Below are 23,563 nucleotides of genomic sequence, written 5' to 3'. Positions count from 1 at the left end.
CAGGGACTTGACCAGCCAGCAAGATCTACAGCGCCTGCGCGACTGTTGGGAGAAGAGCCACCACTGGAATGGTCGTATCCAAGGCAGCAGACAGGTAAATATAGAGGAGGGCACCGGATCAGGTAAGTATATATCTTCTGTATGGCATATTTACAAAGCACACATTATATTACAAAGTGCTTTGTAATAGCCATACAGAAGTATATAGAGCCATTATGCACAGTGGGACAACCCCTTTAAACTTGGGAGAGGCAAATATCAGTAACATGGTAAACAATTCTATTTGTATCCTTTTGTGCTTCTGATTAACGGATCCGTTTGATGCTTCTGTCCATGTACGGCTGTAAGAAAAAGCTACATTTCAAACAAACAAAACCAACGGAAACTAAGTGATGCAAATGGAAGCTAAGTCTGGCTTATTTGACCCGTTTGCTTCGGTTTGCATCAGTAATGCCGTTTACATGAAAGATTCTATAATTATCGTTCATAACGAGAATAGTGCAGTCTATATGGGCTGCCTGAGCGCGAACAAGTTGGTGATGACGTCATCCGCTCGTTCATGAGATTCTCAGCCCATGTAAAAGGGCCATTAGGGGGATTTCCCCGCGCCACTTATGTCCAAGATACACAGAACTTACACAGAAAAGATCCCATTCATTCAGATGGGTTTGTGCACACATGGAGTTTTTTCTCCTGCACCCATACGAGTCCAAAAACTTGCTGAATGTCCTATTTTTGTGTGATTCTTGTTGAGGAATCATTCATCATTTTCTATGGGAGCATTAAAAAACCTATCGCACTCAGTTTTCATGCAAGCTATTATGGAAACCGCATGAAAAAGGATCCAGGAAGCGAGTGGTTATCTTTTTTCTTTTTTTAACATGCATTAAAAAAGGCGGGCAATCGCACATGAAAATTGCAAATACACGTAGAACACACGAGCGTATATCGGCCGGCCGAGCGATTTGCAATAGGAGTAGGCAGGACGGGGGTGGAGCTAAGCCCCTGTCCCTTAAAGGGGTTGTCCCGCGCCAAAACGTTTTTTTTTTTTTGCATAGGCCCCCCGTTCAGCGCAGGACAAACCCAAGGGATGTGTTGAAATTTAAAAGAAAAAAATTTTACTTACCCGAATCCCCTCTCTGCAACTTCTTCCTTCTTTTCCTCCAAGATGGTCGCCGGGATCTTCACCCACGATGCACCGCGGGTCTTCTCCCATGGTGCACCGTGGGCTCTGTGCGGTCCATTGCCGATTCCAGCCTCCTGATTGGCTGGAATCAGCACACGTGACGGGGCGGAGCTACGCGATGACGTGTAGAAGGGGGCGGAGCCAGAACGCCGCTCGTGCCCGGACCGACCAGAAGGGAGAAGACCCTTCTGCGCAAGCGCGTCTAATTGGGCAATTAGACGCTGAAATTAGACGGGGCCATGGAGACGAGGACGCTAGCAACGGAGCAGGTAAGTGAATAACTTCTGTATGGCTCATATTTAATGCACGATGTACATTACAAAGTGCATTAATATGGCCATACAGAAGTGCATACCCCCACTTGCTGCCGCGGGACAACCCCTTTAATATATAAAGCCGTCAGCAGCACCACATATATAATACACCTAAGCTGGTGTGGGAGTACTCGCCGTGCACGCCTTGATCTGGATCGGGACACCGTAGATCCCAAAAGACAGTCCAATATATGAATGAGAAAGGCAGCACGCTGGGATCTGTTTTTCTTTTTTTTAATCAGGCAGAACTCAGGTCGTGAAAAACCTCCAAGCTTTTATTCAATAAAAGTGTCGCATATTCAGCAGCGACGTTTCGGCCGCATGCACCGTGGCCTTTGTCAAGCTTGAATAAAAGTTTGGAGGTTTTTTATAACCTGAGTTCTGCCTGATTGATAAAAATAAAAAAAGATCCCAATGTGCTGCCTTTCCCATTCATATATTGGACTAAGCCCCTGCCCCTTGTCGGCAGCCAGCAATAGAAGTGGGCGAGGCAGAGCGGAGCTTAGCTCCGCCTTTCCCCATTGCAAACGCCCGAGTGGAGGAGAGAGGCAAAGAGCCAGTGGGAGGAGGGGGGGGGGGGGGGGAATGGGTATACTGCTCAGATGGAAGCATATATCAGCCGGTGATATACACTCGTGTAAATAAGCCCCAAAATAGCATGGAAAAGGGTCAGTTTTTCACTTTACCCTCACCTGTGTAAATACAGTTTTATGCTGCCTGCACACAAGCCTATGGGAGCCTATGAGAGCTGACGGAAAAGGGAGGTGGGAGAACGTTTAGCAGCGGCTCTGCTCGGCTCCCACTCTTTGCCCCTTACTGGCTTCCGGCAAAGAGAGGGGGCAGGATGTGGTGGGAAATTGGCACACTAGCTCTGCTAAACTCCGTCCCCTCGCCTACCGGTATTCTGGGCTGCGGCATGTTAAAACGGGAGATGCAGCCGCGACCAAGGTTGGACTGCCTCTTGTTCATGCGATTTTCGGCTACACTGCAGCCGCAACGCGGGCAGCCGAAGATTGCAGCACCGTGTGAAGGAGCAGTATTGTGTGATAAAACCAGAAGTCGGTCCAAAATCCTGAAGACGGGCAAAGCTTTCTATTATACTTTCTCTCCGCTCCTGGTTTTGGCTCACAAAATACTGATGCAAAATACACCCATCTGAATAAGCCCTCAGGGCGGATTCACACGGGTGAGCGCAAGTCACATCACAGAGGACACGGACACTGAGGGCTTGTTCCCACGGGCGTGGTTTTAGCGTACTATAGGCATGTAAATACGCCTACGGCCGTGTAATAGGGACCTCAGGTCTTACTTTTGGGGTTTTCTTTGCATTTTCCTGGCAGCGGTGTGAGATCTCTATTGTTTCATCTAACTGGTAATAGTCGATCCAATCATTCTTCTACTTCTTGATCAGAGTGCGGACAGAACCAGTCGGCATTTTCTCATTTTTGGATCCTTTTACTGATTTATAAAGTTGAGCTACTTTTGCTCCTTGGATTCCTTTTGGCAGTTGTTTTGCTTTAACCAAGGTTTAGTAATGAGCAAACTGAGTGCAGCCTGCAGGAAATGTACAAGGATGTCTCCAGAGAGGAGGAACTCTGCTTCATTGACTGATGTCTCCATATTTGTGTCTTCACAGTTGTCCTCCTAATCCAGATCCTGTCATCCGTCTCATCAGTCTATGTGCGGAGAGGATCAGACATCACTGACTGCAGCATGAAATGTCCTCATACAAGAGATGTCCTGCAGCTGTACAGAGTATGTGGAGATAAAGATGACAATCCCCTGCTGGAGTTGTGGTGTAATGACACGTGGTCCTATAATCACTGGGACCGCAGACTCCACCTAAACACAAGCAGCGGGTGCTGGAGGCTGACAGATGCCAGGAAGGACGACTCCTGTCTGTATGTTCTCTGGCGTCACAACAGTTCGGGAGGCTTCAGGCGCTCTACAGACATCACTGTACTAGGTAAGAGCTGGTGGATCACAGGAGACATTTCTATATTGTCCTCTATAGAAAACCTGAATTCTGTCCTCCTGTAATAGAGGCCGATAACACAGGATCAGTAGTCACTGGTGACTATATATGGGGAGGGGACTGCAGATCACATGAATGATGGTCAGTATAGGGGGCAGGTACTGGGGTCTGATAATGACAGCAGAGCTAGCACTCTATACAGCACCTAGATTCATGTCCATGCTGATGTCACATTACTGATGGTCACCGACCTTCTCCTGATACTTCCAGATCCAGTTCTCATCTCCAACATGACCAGTAACTCCAGCCGGCTCGGTCAGGACATTGCGGTGAGCGTCCAGTTCTCTGGAGAGGAGGCAGCTGTGACCTGGGAGGTGGACGGGGGGTCTCTACCCCACAGATACCTGCTGAGGGATGACAATAGGACACTAATTATCCCAAGTGCCCAGAGAGAAGATGCCGGGAGGAGACTCCGAATCTGGATCACAAACCCAGTCAGTGAGGAGACCCAGGAATACCTGCTGGAGATTACAGGTAAGAGGGTATTACTGGGTATTATACTGTCCTCACACCTTCTATACCCCATGTACTGGAGATTACAGGTAAGAGGGTATTACTGGGTATTATACTGTCCTCACACCTTCTATACCCCATGTACTGGAGATTACAGGTAAGAGGGTATTACTGGGTATTATACTGACTTCACACCTTCTATACCCCATGTACTGGAGATTACAGGTAAGAGGATATTACTGGGTATTATACTGACCTCACACCTTCTATACCCCATGTACTGGAGATTACAGGTAAGGGAGTATTACTGAGTATTATACGGATCTCACACCTTCTATACCCCATGTACTTGAAATTACAGGTAAGAGGATATTACTGGGGTATTATACTGATCTCACACCTTCAATACCCCATGTACTGGAGATTACAGGTAAGAGGGTATTACTGGGGTATTATACTGATCTCACACCTTCAATACCCCATGTACTGGAGATTACAGGTACGAGGGTATTACTGGGTATTGTACTGACCTCACACCTTCTATACCCCATGTAGTGGAGACTACAGGTAAGAGGGAATTACTGGGTATTATACTGACCTTACACCGTCTATACCCCATGTAGTGGAGATTACAGGTACGAGGGTATTACTGGGTATTATACTGACCTCACACCTTCTGTACCATATGGAAAATACCAATGAATGCAAATACAGGTGAAAAACTGATGAAATATGGATGAATCTGTTGTCTAATTACTGTTTATAGACTTTAATAAATATATTACATCCAGAAAATAAATTAACTCGTGCGTGCTGTCTGCTGTAACTTTTTTTTCTTTTCCTGTGTATTTTATAATTAGATTTTCATTAGCTTCTTTTTTACAATCTGCACAGCATGGATCAAAATATGGATTTGAAATTTTGAAATATGGTCAACTGAAGGAGGTCTTAGTATTCTTGCTTCTGTAATGTGTTGCTGGTTATAGCGTAAGCTTTGTGTGTTAATATCCAGTATTCCTTGTATGCTTCTAATTATTTAGTCTACCTTGGTTTCTTATCAGTGAGGTTTTGTTCCTGTATTACTAGTCAAGCTCTTGCTGCTTAGGGCTTGTTCATATTTGCACTATGGAGTCCATTCTCCTGTTCCTTTAGAGAAGCAAGAAAACTGATTCCCTGGGCAAAACAGATCTGTCCTATAACCAAACCAGATGGACCCCATTGGCTGTATTCGGGTCATTTTGACTTCCATTATAGCCTTCTGCATTTTAGCAGAAATCTATGATGCGAATTCCAAACTGAACCTGTGACACAAGTGTGAAGGAACAAAGCTTTAGGGCTACTTCACACTGGCAATTTTGCTCATGAGATGTTCGAGCTCAGTGATGCTTTTTCTTGCAAAAGCCTCGCAGCTGCTTGCGATTTTCTTGTGATAGATAATAGAAGTTTCTAATGTTAAAAACGCATCACATGAAAATTCCAAGTTCATGCGTTGCAATACGATAAAAAGGCGGCTCCATGGGGAAATAAGGGCAATGATATTAATTTTTTTTTTTTTTAAATGCAGAAAGATAGGACATGCTGCGATTTACAAATCTCATAACATCGCATCATTGCAGATGTGGAAACCATTGAAAAGTATGGGTTTCGTATTTCTGCGTTTTTGCTCGCTCTTGCATTGCTTAAAAAAGTGTGGTGATTTGCTGTTTGCTCTTCCCTGTTAGTAAATTTATTGCTTCCTAGTTTTGTTCTTCTCAGTTTGGTTTTTGTTACCTCTGCGTCTTGGTTTGTTGTGTGTAGTGTTGGGGGCGGCATCAAGGATAGGTTAGGGTAAGACTCATGGAATGCTAGAATTGGGCTACTTTGGCACAGGATGACAGTTGGATATCTGGCAGCCATCCTAATTCATGCAGGAGTTAGTCATTCAGTGAATGGAAGCAGAGATCTCTTCTGCCTGTCTCAAATCTATTGAACACATTTTTTCTCAAGTATATTCATGAGGGGAAAAAAATGTCACATGAGATGCAGGGGGATAAAATGAATCCCCCGCTAAATATCACCTGCGTAACGCAGGAGAAAGTGCAGAGTCGTCTAAAAAAGATTAAAATCAACAAATCACTGGGCCCAGATGGAATACACCCAAGGGTTCTAAGGGAACTAAGTGGCAAGATAGGCTGCTACTAGCGTGTTTTCCTGAAAAGAAGACCCTGTCTTATATTATTTTTTCCCCAAAAGAGACACAGGGTCTTATTTTAAGGGGGTGAAAATTAGCAGGCGCTGGGCTGCGGCACTCCGGTAGGCTTCTGTGCAGTCCTGACGGAGCATCCCTTGCCGCTGATGGGGCTTGAATACCCCCCGTCTCCAGCAAACTATTGGCTGAGGCGCTGCTCCTGAACCAATCACAGCCATTCAATAATGTCGGGAGGGACCCGGACGGTCCCTGCTAGGTGAGCATTGCTTTTTTTTTTTTTTCCTTTGTCACGTAGTGTAGCTAGGGCTTATTTTCGTGGTAGGGCTTATATTAGCTTTTTAACCCCCAATAAAACTATTTCATTACAAAAAAAAAAATCGCCCTATATGTCACGGGAAAAAAACGCAGCAAAAATAATTTTGTTAGCTGAAAGAGAAAAAATAGGGTAGTTAAACCACCACACGGGTAAAATCCCTAAAGTGTCTGGTCATTAAGGTACAAAACGGCCGTGTCCTTAAAGCTTTAAGTAAGTTCTAGACTGGAACTGGGAGAGTCTATTGATCTCGTATAACTGGATTTCTTTAAAGCATGTGATACCGTGCCGTATAATAGGCTGATATATAAAATGAGACAGCTTGGATTGGGCGAAAACGTGTATCTGGGTAAGGAACTGGCTCGGCGTAAGGTGCATTTACACGGCAAGATGATTGCTCAAAATTCGCTCAAATGGCAGTTTAAGTGACCGTTTTGAGCAATCACTTTGCGTAAACTCTTAAATAGCTAATTAGCTACTTAAGAGCTTATTGGTGTGTAAATGAAGGCTCCAACTGTTTGCTGAAGGCAGCAGGAGTGCTATCAGCGGTATCCAGCTGAGAGCTCCAAGTGGGATACCAGCTGAAGCAATAGTATCAGCAGTATCTCGGTGAGAACTCTGCGCGCGACTCTGATAAGGCTCATCGCTGACTTTTAGCAAGCTCGCGCGTTCAGACACAATGATTATCGCTCAACAGATGCCTTTTGAGCAAATTTTGAGTGATAATCGTTGCGTCTAAATGGGCCTATAGACACACTCAACCTTTAACATGTCACGATTGCAGGGACCATGGCATGTGAAGGGTTAACCACTTGGGATCCGAGGTTTCTTCAGTCGCTGATGTTGGAGCAGGTGCCTGGCTGTCATTAGGCAGCAGAGTGCGCGCCCGCTTGGCACGGGAGACCCGCAACAGGCTGCTTATGCAGCGCTGCCAAGAGATGTATAGGTACCCATAAGGGGTTAAATAGTTCAATACAACTGATATAACAAGTGGTTTCTCCAAATTCAGCACAAAATGCCACTTTTAATGACTACTGTAGTCGCAGTATTAGAGCAGGCTCACACAAGCGCAACTTCATTGTGTATTACACACGCATAATATGTGGTAAATGGAAAGTACATTGATTTGTCATTGACTCACTGACAGATCAGCACATCGCACGCATTGAAAGGCATGTACTTTTGGTTTTTTGCTCTCACTCACGGATATGAGTTGCGTATTCTGTGAGCAGAGGAAAAATAACAGCATGCTCTAATTTGCTGCTGACTACACCCATTGAAGTCTATGGAGGCCATCCGACCCACAGCCCATACACAATTAACATTGCGTATGGGCCGTGGGTACCCATGTCATCGCTAAGCGATGGTGCGGGAAATACAAATATTTGAAAGGAAAAAAAACATGTACTGTGCATGACCGGCGGCGAGTCGCTGCGATCATACGCAGTGCAGAAACCACAGGTACGCGGGGTCACCGCCGGCTTCACAGCCAGGATGCCGCATACGGAATCCAACCCTGTTCTGTGAAGCCAGTCTAAGACCCTTCGGGTGACGGCTGTTAACCTCTCTATTACAGAGCTTGCTCTCCCGGTCAGCACCCTACATTGCGGTACACTGTTACATATGGATATATCACCGCAGGCATATGTATTGTGTAATAACGCAGACTGTGACTGATACCCTGTATGTTAGCAGATAATCACATATATACACTAGATGCTCATATCTCCGGGTCTCACCCTCGCTGATATGTCCTTTATCTTCTGACAGATCCTCTGATTCGCTTCCTTTCTCCTGTTGCTGCTGCTGTTGTTCTGGTTGTAGTGATGCCTCTACTTGCTGTCAGCATTGACGTAAGTTTGTATTTTGGAGGATTTTATCTCTTACATAAAAAAAAGATAATTACATGACAGAAAACTCTGCGGAGATGTGATCTACAAGATCTGTAATCTGTTATGTTATTAGTGTCGTAAGAAGAGGAGGAACGTGCCGACCGATGATGGAGAGATGAAGCAGATGAATGGTCACTCAGAAGAGAACGGACATCCTCCAAGAGCCGACCAATCAGGTGCCGTTATATTCAGTGTTGTACTTTACAAGTGTTGAGCAGCAGGCGAAGTACATCTGTTAAACCACTACAGGAAATGTGCATTACAGAATTAAGCTAAAGGGACCAGATTTTTTCAGGGTCAAAGTAAGGCAAAGGGGTGTGTGATCGGGGGAGTGGTGTGGGGGGTACGCACGACTACTTATCACGACATATGATTTTACCACTATTGCTCCGCCTCATCTACTCCAAAGGCTTCCTGCTGTTGGCTGCTTCCGGTTCTCCGTGGCTTGTAGTGGCCTCTACTGATATCACCTGACCAGGCCGCTGGGAACCGGAAGCTGGGGAGCACTGACTGCAGGAAACCTATGGAAGTGGTTAGTAGGAGCACCGCATAGTATGAAATCAACTGCTGACTTTTTTTTTTTGTAGCAAATAAAGAAAAAAAAACTGTAGCCCTGCGCTGCTTTCTGAACAATACCAGTTTCAGGTATCACAAAGATCAACCTCAAGCTAAAAACACGAGGTTTATTATTACAATAAAAGAGGTCACACACCTCATAACCGTCTACATAAAATACGCTTGCGACGCGTTTCGGCGTAATGAACGCCTTTCTCAAGCATAAGACAACAAAGAAATGCAATGGTATAAATAGAATAAGATTAATTACATACCCAATGCTGAAGTTTGTTACGAGTGAGCATGTTTCAATGCGGGGCGCCATCTTGGCGGTGGGTGATGACGTATCCCTCGTATGTTGTCTTATGCTTGAGAAAGGCGTTCATTACGCCGAAACGCGTCGCAAGTGTATTTTATGTAGACGGTTATGAGGTGTGTGACCTCTTTTATTGTAATAATAAACCTCGTGTTTTTAGCTTGAGGTTGATCTTTGTGATACCTGAAACTGGTATTGTTCAGAAAGCAGCGCAGGGCTACAGTTTTTTTTCTTTATTTGCCACTCTATTATCCGGCCTCTTATGAGGAACGGATTATTGTTCTGACCTGCGTCTCTCCAGCGAACTGGATCTTGATGAACCTTGGATAAAGCAATCCTTAAAGCCCACCAGGACCATTGGTGCAGACATGACCACCCTAGGTTGACATGTCGAGCACCGGGTGAGTTATATTACATTTTAGTTCTTTGCTTGCTGTTACCCTTTAAAGGTGCCAGGCGCTCTCCCTGATTTTTATCTTTCTTTTTTTTTTGTGTGATACTCACTACAGAAATTTCCGTGAGGGACATCCTGCAGCATTTCTGCCACATGTAAACACACCCTTGAACCTGAGCAGTAATAGTGTCCTTTACATTAGCCCCAGTAGTATTAAAATTGGGGCCGATATAGGGGACACTATTACTAATACTGGTAGTAAGTGACCCCCACAGTGGCCCTAGTTGTAATAGCGCTCCCCTGTATCAGCCCCAGAAATAATAGTAACCCACATAGTGGCCCCAGTAGTAATGGCATTCCCCTATATCATCCCCAGCAATAATGGTCGCCCCAGTAGTAATAGCGCTCCTCTAGATAAGCCCGAGTAATAATAGTGACCCACAAGGTGGTCCAGTAGTAATAGTGCTCCCCTAAGACCCATATATCTACCTCCTCCTGGTCTTCAGAGCGCCGCTGCTCCTTCACTCAGCATTGCTGTGGGCAGAAGTGTGTGCATCCAGACGCCTCCTCCCTCTCCTCTCCTCCTGTGGAACCAAGAAGGAGAGGTCCGGGGAGGAGGATCCCGGGTGGACACACTACCTTAGGTGTGTGCATCACACTACAGCAATTGCCATATGGGGAGATGCGGCACCCGAGGTTGTAATCACTTTAATGGTGACCCAAAGGCTGTCCTGCTTAGGGTCCCTGGGAATAGTGGGACACAGAGTCCCAAAGCGGGACTGTCTCGCCTAAATCGGGAAATCTGGTCACCTTAATTAAACCAACTGGGTAGCCATTGTGTGTCCAAGTGTCAGTCTACGGGGGACCCAGGAGAGAAGACATAGGTGGTCTATCTGATGATAGAATATGCTCAATAAGCTTTCTGTACAGAGTAGAGGTAGCCGATGCAATGAGGGAGCTGTGGGGGTCAAACTAGTGAGAATTGTCACTGGCGGTCTTATCTGTATTTATCTTTTACTACAAACTATAAAAAAAACAAACTAGCGAAAGTGACATTAAGGTCAGGCTCACACAAACAAGACTGATTCTGAGAGCGGATTTCTGCAGTGGAACAGCTGCGATCTGTCACAAAGTAATTGTGAATGATCACAGATGCATGTGATTTTTCAGTGCAGTTGTACGCATATGCACAATGTATCAACCACACGGGGTTAAAAAAGATCATGAATCCAATATATGATAAGGTTGCCAGCTTCTACACAAGATTATCTCTTTTAAATCTTTATTTCAAGTAATCGGACACATGTTAAAAGATGCATGTCTCTGCTAACAAGTAGCTGACATGTTTCGGCAGATGCAACTGTTTTGAGAAAGGCAATTGCATCTATTTTCTTATCAAGTTTCCGACACTCATACCGTGTCAACTGCGGATCGCTCACATCCATAGAAATGTTGCTATTCCTCTTCTTTTTAATGCCCGCATTGTACCGCAGATCTTCCGTTTAGTCGGCGATCGTGAATTCCGCAATTAAAATCCATTCATGAGACCTTCCTAAGGCAGGTGTACACGGGGGCTGATTTACAGCCAAATACCCTCAGCGGGCAATCTGCAGCAAATCGGCAGCAGAAAGCCTGCCTCAAAATCTACTGACCCCAGAGATGCAGGTGACCCGTCCAGCAGTGGTAATCAGAATATACTGTATGACCGTCATACTGATGATATAATTGCTTCCTTCTAGATCATCCTGATGTTACCGGAAAACTTCTGGACCCCCAGGATTTCCATGAGACGAATGGATCGGTGATCTCTGGAGTATGAATGGCTCCATCTTGAGGATACATCATTTTATTATTTTTAACAAACTTTATTTTTATTGTATAGTTATTGGCTGCAGGATGAAGAACTGGGAGAAGCTTTTGGTTTTGTGGTCATATTTTCTGCCTGGATTGGGACCCTAAAGTGCCTTCTTTATTACCCCTCACACAGGAACTACTGCTTTAGGCCACCACTTGCTAAAATATACTGATGTGGCACAGGTAGAGCCAGTTTCTTCTACCGCTCTCTCCATTTTTCAATTTGTCCCTCTCACCCGTAAAGCACTCCACAGAGCTGCACCTCTTCCTTCACCTCTGTCTACCACCCTACCCGCTCTCTGTACTAATAGTGAACTCTGCCTAACTTCTGTAATCTGAACCTCCCATTTCAGCTCTAAGACTCTTCACGAGCTGTACCAGCTCTCTGGGATGTGCTACCCTAGACAATCGGGGTTAATTCCCAGTCAAGTGCAATAAAAACCCAATCTTTCAACTAGGCCTATCACATTTCCTAATCTAACTCTTCTCAATGTACTCCTCTTCTATAGCATTTCTCAGAACCCGACCTCTTGTTCCAATAGTATTGCCTACAGTCAGTGCACTGATAGCATCCATATGTACAGATATGAAGTGCCTGTCGGGTGACTAGCTCATGCAGATACTCAATCTATTATAAGAGTAGGCTGGACCATTGTACAGAACAAGCACTTTACCTTTGATGTTGTGTAAGATGCGTGCACGTCGCACATTTGGAAGCCCAAATCCTGGATCTAAATGAGCGACTTGCGACACTGAGATCCATTGACAACATGGAAATGAGTTTGCTGCTCACTGAGCAGACACTCGCTGGGGTAGAGGCGGGGGCGGATGGTAGTATGGAAGAGCAGGGGAAGCAGGCAGTCACCTGTGTGACAGATAGAAGGAGGGGTAGAGGGAAGAGAACCAGGGAGGCTAGTCCTGAATCGGCACAACCCAACTAGTTTGCAAAGTTGGCAAATAAGAGGGATGCCATTGCAGAGCCAGCACTGCTGCAGCACGACATGCCCTCTAAATGCCAGGGAGATGACTGCTCCAGTGAGATGGGGAGGGTAGGGCAGGCTAGACAAGTCCTAGTGATGGGGGACTCAATTATAAGGGGGACAGATAGGGCAATCTGCCATAAAGACCAGGATCGTCAAACGGTGGGTTGTCTTCCTGGCACTCGAGTTCGACACATCGCGGATCGGATTGACAGATTACTGGGAGGGGCTGGTGAGGAGCCAGGGGTCATGATGCATGTTGGCACCAATGAATAAATTAGAGGTCAGTGGAAGGCCCTCAAAAATGATTTCAGGGACTTAGGGGCCAAGCTTAGGGCGAGGACCTCCAGGGTAGTTTTTTCAGAAATACTGCCTGCACCTAAAGCCACACCAGAAAGGCAGTGGGAGCTTAGGAACGTAAACAAGTGTCTTCGGAATTGGTGTAAAAAGGAGGAATTTGGGTTGCTGGAGAACTGGCTTGACTTTGCTGTCGGCTACAGGCTCTAATGTAGGAATAGACTGCATTTTAATGGGGAGGGGGCAGCTGTGCTGGGATAGAAAATGGCTAGAAGGCTGGAGGAGTGTTTAAACTAGGGACTGGGGGAAGGGCAAAAAGAGTAGCAGTGTAGCTAGCGACCTGGATCTAAGTAATGGGAATAGGGGTCGAGCAGGGGGTGGGGTTAGTACAGTTAGAACTGTCAGATCAGCCAATAGTACTATTAGCAACAAAACGAATTTAAAGTACAAAAACCATATAAATTGTATGACCACGAATGCAAGAAGTCTGTTCGGTAAAGTGGGTGAGCTTGAAGCGAGAATGACCGGCGAAAACTACGATATAGTCGGAATAACGGAAACATGGCTTGGTGATAAGTGCAATTGGTCGTTGAACTTACAGGGTTACAACCTCTTCAGAAGAGATCGTGGAAACCTGAAAGGGGGAGGGGTATGCCTGTACGTGAAATCCTACTTAATGCCGAGGCTACGGGAGGATATAGGGGCAGGAGATAAACACGTGGAATCTCTATGGGTAGAAGTACAAGGAGAAAAAACAAAACAAAATTCTGATAGGGGTTTTCTATAGGCCACCAAATGCAACAGAAGAAACTGCAACCTTACTATTAAGGCAGATAAAAGAGGTGTCAAACCACAACGAAGTAATTATCATAGGGGACTTTAATTATCCAGATATAATATGGGATATCGAGACCTGCAAATCTCATAGGGGGGATAAATTCTTGAGAACAATTAAAGATATCTACCTTACCCAACTTGTGCAAGAGCCAACTAGAGGGAGGGCCACTCTGGACTAAGTATTAACTAACAAACCGGACCGAATAACGGGGGTACAGGTTGAGGGGCACTTGTGGGGAACAGTGACCACAATATAATTAACTTGCAGCTGTCATTAAATAAGAAGCCTTATCAGGGAGCGACAAATAAACTAAACTTTAGTAAAGCAAAATTTGATCAGCTTGGAACTACTATCGGTAACATTAATTGGGACAACATCCTCAATAATATCAGTACGGAGGACAAATGGGAAAAGCTTAAAAGGATCCTAATCACCTCATGTGAGCAGTTTATTCCCTTTAAAAAAAAAAGAACTTCAAGTAAAAGTAAACCAATGTGGCTCGACAAGACGGTAAGAGGGGCAATAAACGAAAAAAAGAAAGCGTTCAAACTACTAAAGCAAGAAGGCAGCGAAGAAGCGCTAAAATCGTATAGGGAAAAAAACTAAATATGCAAAGATAAGATCAAAATTGCTAAGGAGGAGGCAGAAAGACTAATCACCAAAGAGAGCAACAATAACCCAAAACTATTCTTTAATTATATTGACAGTAAAAAGATTTGCACTGAAAGCACTGGCCCTTTAACAAATAATGCAGGAGAAATCATAGAAGACGATGGGGGGGGGGGCAGGGGCAAACCTATTAAATAGTTTCTTTTCAAGTGTATTCATGACCGAAAAGGAAATGCCACATGAGATGCAGGGGAACAAAATGAACCCCTCACAAAATATCTCATACCTAACAGGAGGAAGTGCGGAACCGGTTAAAGAAGATTAAAATCAATAAATTGCCAGGCCCAGATGGAATACACCCTAGAGTTCTAAGGGAACTAAGTTATGTGATAGCTAGGCCGCTATTTCCAATATTTATGAATACTATCAAGACCGGGGTGGTACCATTTGATTGACGCATTGCCAATGTAATTCCAGTATACAAAAAGGGGTCCAAAAGAGAGCCTGGTAACTACAGGCCGGTAAGTCTCACTTCAGTAACTGGAAAAATATTCGAGGAGTTTCTGAGAGATGCCATCGTAGAATACCTCAAGGAGAACAACGGAATAACTCCTTACCAGCATGGGTTCATGAAGGGTCAATCATGTCAGACGAATCTGATTAGCTTCTACGATGAAGTAAGTTCTAAGCTGGACCTGGGAGAGTCTATTGATCACGTATATCTGGATTTCTCTAAAGCATTTGATACCGTGCCGCACAATAGGCTGGTATATAAAATGAGACAGCTCGAATTGGGTGAAAACGTGTGTATATGGGTAAAGAATTGGCTCAGAGATAGAAAGCAGAGGGTGGTAATAAACGATTCATACTCAGATTGGGCCACCGTCGCTAGCGAGCTGCCACAGGGTTCAGTATTAGGCCCCATTCTGTTCAATATATTTATTAACGACTAGAGATAAGCGAGCCTACTCGGCCATGCCCCTTTTTCGCCCGCGCGCCGCAATTTTCGAGTACTTCCGTACTCGGGTGAAAAGATTCGGGGGGCGCCGTGGGTGAGTGGGGGGTTGCAGCGGGGAGTGGGGGGGAGAGGGAGAGAGACAGGGCTCCCCCCTGTTCCCCGCTGCTACCCCCGCTCCGCCACGCCGCCCCCTGGCGCCCCCCGAATCTTTTCACCCGAGTACAGAAGTACTCGAAAATCGCAGTGCTCAATCGAGTAATTACTCGAAACGAGTATACTCGCTCATCTCTATTAACAACCTGATAGACGGACTGCACAGTAAAATATCAATATTTGCAGATGACACAAAATTACACAAGCTAATCCATGCAACGGAGGACAATGTGCGGCTACAAACGGACCTAGATAAGCTGGGGGCTTGGGCAGAAAAATGGCAAATGAAGTTCAATGTTGATAAATGTAAGGTTATGCACATGGGCAGGAGAAACGGATGTCACCAATATACACTAGATGGGGTACTGCTGGGGAAAAGTGAGATGAAAAAAGACCTAGGGGTACTAGTGGACTGTAGACTAAACTGGAGTAACCAATGCCAGTCAGCTGCTGCAAAAGCTAATAAAGTCTAGGGGTGCATTAAAAGAGGTATAGGGGGAGGGACGAGAACATTATCCTTCCATTATATAAGGCACTTGTCAGGCCTCACATGGAATACTGCGTACAGTTCTGGACATCGGTGCTCAGGAAAGATGTTACAGTGCTGGAGGGGGTTCAAAGAAGGGCAACTAAACTAATACAGGGAATGACGGGACTGGAATACCCAGAGAGGCATCAAAATTGGGATTATTTACCCTGGAAAAATGACTGCTAAAGGGGTGATCAAATAACTATCTATAAATACATGAGGGGACGATACAAGGATCTCTCCCACGATCTGTTTATACCCAGGACTGTGACAGTAACAAGAGGGCATCCGCTACGCCTAGAAGAAAGCAGGTTTCATCACCAACACAAAAAAGGGTTCTTTACTAGAGATGAGCGAGCACCAAAATGCTCGGGTGCTCGTTACTCGGGACGAACTTTTCGCGATGCTCGAGGGTTCGTTTCGAGTAACCCCATTGAAGTCAATGGGCGACCCGAGCATTTTTGTATTTCGCCGATGCTCGCTAAGGTTTCCTTGTGTGAAAATCTGGGCAATTCAAGAAAGTGATGGGAAGGACACAGCAACGGATAGGGCAGGCGAGGGGCTACATGTTGGGCTGCATCTCAACTTCACAGGTCCCACTATTAAGCCACAATAGCGGCAAGAGTGGGGCCCCCCCCTCCCAAAAACTTTTACTTCTGAAAAGCCCTCATTAGCATGGCATACCTTAGCTAAGCACCACACTACCTCCAACAAAGCACAATCACTGCCTGCATGACACTCCACTGCCACTTCTCCTGGCTTACATGCTGCCCAACCACCCCCCCTCCCCCCCCACAGCGCACACCAAAGTGTCCCTGCGCAGCCTTCAGCTGCCCTAATGCCACACCACCCTCATGTCTATTTAGAAGTGCGTCTGCCATGAGGAGGAACTGCAGGCACACACTGCAGAGGGTTGGCACGGCTAGGCAGCGACCCTCTTTAAAAGGGGTGGGGCGATAGCCCACAATGCTGTACAGAAGCAATGAGAAATAGAATCCTGTGCCACCGCCATCAGGAGCTGCACACGTGGGCATAGCAATGGGGAACCTATGTGCCCCACACTATTCATTCTGTCAAGGTGTCTCTGCATGCCCCAGTCAGACCGGGCTTTTTAATTCATAGACACAGGCAGGTACAACTCCCTATTGTGAAGTCCCTGTCGACCGACAGCATGGGTGGCTCCCTGGAACCCACCGGCGATACACAAAAATATCCCATTGCATTGCCCAACACAGCTGAGGTAGTAATGTCATGCTTAATGCAGGTGGGCTTCGGCCCACACTGCATGCCCCAGTCAGACTGGGGTTCTTTACAAGTGGAAACAGATGCATTTATAATTCCCTGTGGACCCACAGCATGGGTGGGTGCCAGGAAGCCACCGGCGGTACATAGAAATATCCCATTGCATTGCCCAACACAGCTGAGGTAGTAATGTCGTGCTTAATGCAGGTGGGCTTCGGCCCACACTGCATGCCCCAGTCAGACTGGGGTTCTTTACAAGTGGACACATGTAGGTTAAACTCCGTGTGCACCTACAGCATGGGTGGCTCCCTGGAACCCACCGGCGATACACAAAAATATCCCATTGCATTGCCCAACACAGCTGAGGTAGTAATGTCGTGCTTAATGCAGGTGGGCTCCGGCCAACACTGCATGCCGCAGTCAGACTGGTAATATGTACCTTAACAGTAACCGCGTTGGTGGTAATGTGGTGGTGACTGCGGACCTAGTAGCGCGGTTTTATTTTGTTGGTTTTCGGAATGTGGCCAGGATTAAGTGGGCCGTGGCGGGGGATGTTTTGGAGGCACTACGTGTCCTCTCCACGTGTCCGTGGTTATATGCACCTTAACAGTAACAGCGTTGGTGGGAAATGGCCTCGCCGCCATCATGTCTTTGGGAAGCTTCTGTTTCCACACCCCAGAGACATACCATTAGCAGCGGTATAGGCAGAGCCCAGAATTAGTAACATTTCAGCCGTAGCATTACGACAGGCCCCACTAACATATCACTAGCAGCATTATAGGGGGAGCACAGTCTTAGTTCCATTTCAGTAATAGTAGCAGCCTACACAGGCCCCAGTAACAATTCCGAAGCAGCAGTATAGTGGGAGCGCAGTCTTAGTTCCATTTCAGTAGCTGCAGTATAGCCAAGGCCCAAGTTACATTTATGTAGCTAAAGTGTAGGCCAACCCCACACACACTTCTGTACCATGAGTGCAGGCGAAGAACATAGAAATTGCTATGATTACACTGTAGGTGAGGGCCCCAAAACATTGGTGTACCAACAGTACTAATGTACCTCAGTAAAAATTGGCCATGCCCAACCAAGATGGCAGGTGAAACCCATTAATCGCTTTGGTTAATGTGGCTTAAGTGGTAACTAGGCCTGGAGGCAGCCCAGTTTAACGAAAAATTGGTTCAAGTTAAAGCTTCAACACTTTTAAGAGCATTGAAACATATAAAAATTGTTTAGAAAAATTAGATGAGTGAGCCTTGTGGCCCTAAGAAAAATTGCCCGTTCGGCGTGATTACATGAGGTTTCAGGAGGAGGAGCAGGAGGAGGAGGAGGAGGAATATTATACACAGATTGATGAAGCAGAAATGTCCCCGTTTTGGATGGTGAGAGAGAACGATGCTTCCATCCGCGGGTGCAGCCTACGTATTGCTTAGGTATCGCTGCTGTCCGCTGGTGGAGAAGAGAAGTCTGGGGAAATCCAGGCTTTGTTCATCTTGATGAGTGTAAGCCTGTCGGCACTGTCGGTTGACAGGTGGGTACGCTTATCCGTGATGATTCCCCCCGCCACACTAAACACACTCTCTGACAAGACGCTAGCCGCAGGACAAGCAAGCACCTCCAGGGCATACAGCGCGAGTTCAGGCCACGTGTCCAGCTTCGACACCCAGTAGTTGTAGGGGGCAGAGGCGTCACGGAGGACGGTCGTGCGATCGGCTACGTACTCCCTCACCATCCTTTTACAGTGCTCCCGCCGACTCAGCCTTGACTGGGGAGCGGTGACACAGTCTTGCTGGGGAGCCATAAAGCTGGCAAAGGCCTTGGAGAATGTTCCCCTGCCTGCGCTGTACATGCTGCCTGATCTCTGCGCCTCCCCTGCTACCTGGCCCTCGGAACTGCGCCTTCTGCCACTAGCGCTGTCGGATGGGAAGTTTACCATCAGTTTGTCCACCAGCGCCCTGTGGTATAGCATCATTCTCGAACCCCTTTCCTCTTCGGGAATGAGAGTGCAAAGGCTCTCCTTATAGCGTGGGTCGAGCAGTGTGTACACCCAGTAATCCGTAGTGGCCAGAATGCGTGTAACGCGAGGGTCACGAGAAAGGCATCCTAACATGAAGTCAGCCATGTGTGCCAGGGTACCTGTACACAACACATGGCTGTCTTCACTAGGAAGATCACTTTCAGGATCCTCCTCCTCCTCCTCTTCCTCCTCCTCAGGCCATACACGCTGAAAGGATGACAGGCAAGCAGCATGGGTACCGTCAGCAGTGGGCCAAGCTGTCTCTTCCCCCTCCTCCTCATCCTCCTCATGCTCCTCCTCCTCCTGAACGCGCTGAGATATAGACAGGAGGGTGCTCTGACTATCCAGCAACATACTGTCTTCCCCCGGCTCTGTTTCCGAGCGCAAAGCATCTGCCTTTATGCTTTGTAGGGAACTTCTCAAGATGCATAGCAGAGGAATGGTGACGCTAATGATTGCAGCATCGCCGCTCACCACCTGGGTAGACTCCTCAAATTTTCCAAGGACCTGGCAGATGGCTGCCAACCAGGGCCACTCTTCTGTAAATAATTGAGGAGGCTGACTCCCACTGCGCCGCGCAAGTTGGAGTTGGTATTCCACTATAGCTCTACGCTGCTCATAGAGTCTGGCCAACATGTGGAGCGTAGAGTTCCACTGTGTGGGCACGTCGCACAGCAGTCGGTGCACTGGCAGATTAAACCTATGTTGCAGTGTCCGCAGGGTGGCAGCGTGCGTGTGGGATTTGCGGAAATGTGCGCAGAGCTGGCGCACCTTTCCGAGCAGGTATGACAAGTGGGGGTAGCTTTTCAGAAAGCGCTGAACCACCAAATTAAAGACATGGGCCAGGCATGGCACGTGCGTGAGGCTGCCGAGCTGCAGAGCCGCCACCAGCTTACGGCCGTTGTCACACACGACCATGCCCGGTTGGAGGCTCAGCGGCGCAAGCCAGTGGTCGGTCTGCTCTGTCAGACCCTGCAGCAGTTCGTGGGCCGTGCGCCTCTTCTCTCCTAAGCTGAGTAGTTTCAGCACGGCCTGCTGACGCTTGCCCACCGCTGTGCTGCCACGCCGCGTGACACCGACTGCTGGCGACGTGCTACTGACACATCTTGATTGCGAGACAGAGGTTGCGTTGGAGGAGGAGGAGGAGGAAGGTGCTTTAGTGGAGGAAGCATACACCGCCGCAGATACCATCACCGAGCTGTGGCCCGCAATTCTGGGGGTGGGTAGGACGTGAGCGGTCCCAGGCTCCGACTCTGTCCCAGCCTCCACTAAATTCACCCAATGTGCCGTCAGGGAGATATAGTGGCCCTGCCCGCCTGTGCTTGTCCACGTGTCCGTTGTTAAGTGGACCTTGGCAGTAACCGCATTGGTGAGGGCGCGTACAATGTTGCGGGAGACGTGGTCGTGCAGGCCTGGGACGGCACATCGGGAAAAGTAGTGGCGACTGGGAACCGAGTAGCGCAGAGCAGCCGCCGCCATCATGCTTTTGAAAGCCTCCGTTTCCACAAGCCTATACGGCAGCATCTCTAGGCTGATCAATTTTGCAATGTGCACGTTTAACGCTTGAGCGTGCGGGTGCGTGGCGTCGTACTTGCGCTTGCGCTCAAACTGTGGCACTAGCGACGTCTGGACGCTACGCTGAGAGACATTGCTGGATGGGGCCGAGGACAGCAGAGGTGAGGGTGTGGGTGCAGGCCAGGAGACGGTAGTGCCTGTGTCCTCAGAGGGGGGTTGGATCTCAGTGGCAGGTTGGGGCACAGGGGGAGAGGCAGTGGTGCAAACCGGAGGCGGTGAACGGGCATCGTCCCACCTTGTGGGGTGCTTGGCCATCATATGCCTGCGCATGCTGTTGGTGATGCCTCCCCAGCTGATCTTGGCGCGACAAAGGTTGCACACCACTGTTCGTCGGTCGTCAGGCGTCTCTGTGAAAAACTGCCACACCGTAGAGCACCTTGACCTGTGCAGGGTGGCATGGCGCGAGGGGGCGCTTTGGGAAACAGTTGGTGGATTATTCAGTCTGGCCCTGCCTCTACCCCTGGCCACCGCACTGGCTCGGCCTGTGCCCACACCCTCACTTGGCCCTCCGCGTCCTCGGCCGCGTCCACGTCCTCTAGGCCTACTTCTACCCCTCAGCATGCTGTATTACCAGTGATTTGATTTCACAGGCAGGAAAGAAATTGGCGCAAGCCTGCAGGCCAAATATAATTTTTTAACTTTTTTTAAAAAGGGAAAGGCCCACTGCCTCTAGTGAATGAATAATAAGTTTAATAACTGTGTTGCGGCCCTGCAAAAGTGTCACAGAACTTTACTGTTGCAGAGTTATTAACTGTGGCAGAGCAGGTATTTCCCAGCCAGGAAAGAAATTGGCGCAAGGCTGCACTCAACCGTAGCTGGTTGCGTCTGATTTTTTTACATTCTCCACGCAGCACACATGTACCCAGAGCCCTTAGGACTGACAGAGGCAGGGCAAATATGCTTTTTTCCCTTTTGTTAAAAAAGAAAAGGCCCACTGCGTCTATTCAATGACTAATATAACTGTGTTGCGGCCCTGCAAAAGTGTCACAGAACTTTACTGTTGCAGAGTTATTAACTGTGGCAGAGCAGGTATTTCCCAGGCAGGAAAGAAATTGGCGCAAGGCTGCACTCAACCGTAGCTGGTTGCGTCTGATTTTTTTAGGTTCTCCACGCAGCACACACGTACCCAGAGCCCTTAGGACTGACAGAGGCAGGGCAAATATACTTTTTTCCCTTTTGTTAAAAAAGAAAAGGCCCACTGCGTCTATTCAATGACTAATAACTGTGTTGTGGCCCTGCCTACACAATTCTGTGCCTGTAGTATCAATGCAGGGTGCAATGCTCTGCACCGCCGATTTTGAGAAAAAAAAAAAAAAGCAACACAGCTAACAGCAGCCTGCACAGTACTCCACACAGTTAAATGTGGCCCTAGAAAGGACCGTTGAGGTTCTTGAAGGCTACACTCACTCCTAACACTCTCCCTGCCTAAGCACCACTTCTGTCCCTAATACCGGGTGCAATGCTCTGCACTGCCGATTTTGAGAGAAAAAAAAAATTTCTCCACTGCTAACAGCAGCCTGCACACACGTAGATGTGGCCCTAAGAAGGACCGTTGGGGTTCTTGAAGCCTACACTCACTACAAACACTCTCCCTACAGCAACTCCAATAGAACAGCACTTTCCCTCAGCTAACTCACAAGACATCTGAGCCGAGCCGCGGGAGGGGCCGACTTTTATACTCGGGTGACATCTGATCGCCCCAGCCACTCACAGCAGGGGGGTGGTATAGGGCTTGAACGTCACAGGGGGAAGTTGTAATGCCTTCCCTGTCTTTCAATTGGCCAGAAAAGCGCGCTAACGTCTCAGAGAGGAAACTGAAAGTAACCGGAACACCGCGTGGTGCTCGTTACGAGTAACGAGCATCCCGAACACCCTGATATTCGCACGAATATCAAGCTCGGACGAGTACGTTCGCTCATCTCTATTCTTTACTGTAAAAGCAGTGAGACTGTGGAACTCTCTGCCTGAGGAGGTGGTGATGGCAAAATCCACAGAGGAGTTTAAGAGGGGACTTGGTGTCTTTCTAGAATGGAAGGATATTACAGGATATAAATTTTAGGTGATCAGTGGGTTGTTGATCCAGGTATACAGACAGGTAGGAACTATTAAGAGGTTGATCCAGGGATTAGTCTGACTGCCATTAGGGAGTTGGGAAGGAATTTTCCCCCCCAAAAGGGCTAATTGGCTTCTGCATCTTGAAGTTTTTTGCCTTCCTCTGGATCAACAGGGAGGTTAAACAGGCTGAACTAGACGGACATTGTCTTCATTCGGCCTTACATACTATGTTATGTTATTTCAGTCCTATTTCTTCAGAATGTAAGCTCTTGTGATCAGGTCTCTTATTTGAATTGATTAGTTTACTACTAAATGTATTATCGGATTTTGTCTGTACCCGCACCCTCTGATTTGTAAATTGCTATGAAATGGCATATTAAATATTCTGTAAATATTACACGTGAGAAATGTCTTGTATCGCTCTACCTGTGCTAGGATATTTGTAAACTCTTTATCTTTTTTTTCATATTTCTGATAAGGTCTGTCTTATTTTGTGTTCTCACCAGGAGATGGGAGATTACATTGTATTCTGCCGGCAGCCTGTGTGATAACAATGCAGCTGTGTAGAGAGCCCAGGCCACGTGCTGGGCTCTGCAAACAGCTCCCAGAGGCCCTTTAACATGAAGATAATAGACACTAATGCCCATTAACACTTTATCAACACTATGCAAAATGATCGCTAAAACTGTCAATCTTTAAACCATTTGAAAGTTTATCTTTGCGTGTAGATGGACCTTAAGAAGTGTCAGGAAGAACAAAAGGGGTGGTGGGTAGACAAAACCCTTTATTGGCCTACGCGTTTCTGAGCCAGACCAG

General features: G+C 47.1%; 1 protein-coding gene across 2 annotated transcripts in view; it reads left to right on the top strand.

The window, feature by feature from the left end:
• The window catches only part of LOC136625227 (uncharacterized), a 118,037-nt gene extending 106,070 nt beyond the window's left edge, over positions 1-11,967 (top strand). The window contains exons 4-6 of one of the 2 annotated variants that reach the window (XM_066599268.1): positions 8,260-8,342; positions 8,455-8,557; positions 11,386-11,967. In XM_066599268.1, coding sequence (XP_066455365.1) covers positions 8,260-8,342; positions 8,455-8,557; positions 11,386-11,465 — 266 coding nt within the window. In that variant the 3' untranslated portion in view covers positions 11,466-11,967. The remainder of the gene's footprint in view (positions 1-8,259; positions 8,343-8,454; positions 8,558-11,385) is intronic. The other variant, XR_010792516.1, reaches the window with a different exon arrangement.
• Positions 11,968-23,563: the final 11,596 nt, after the last annotated feature.

Source organism: Eleutherodactylus coqui, chromosome 4, assembly GCF_035609145.1.
Source record: "Eleutherodactylus coqui strain aEleCoq1 chromosome 4, aEleCoq1.hap1, whole genome shotgun sequence".
NCBI lineage: Eukaryota > Metazoa > Chordata > Amphibia > Anura > Eleutherodactylidae > Eleutherodactylus > Eleutherodactylus coqui.
The sequence above is the reverse complement of the archived record's forward strand: the minus strand, read 5'-3'. Positions and strand labels throughout refer to the sequence as shown.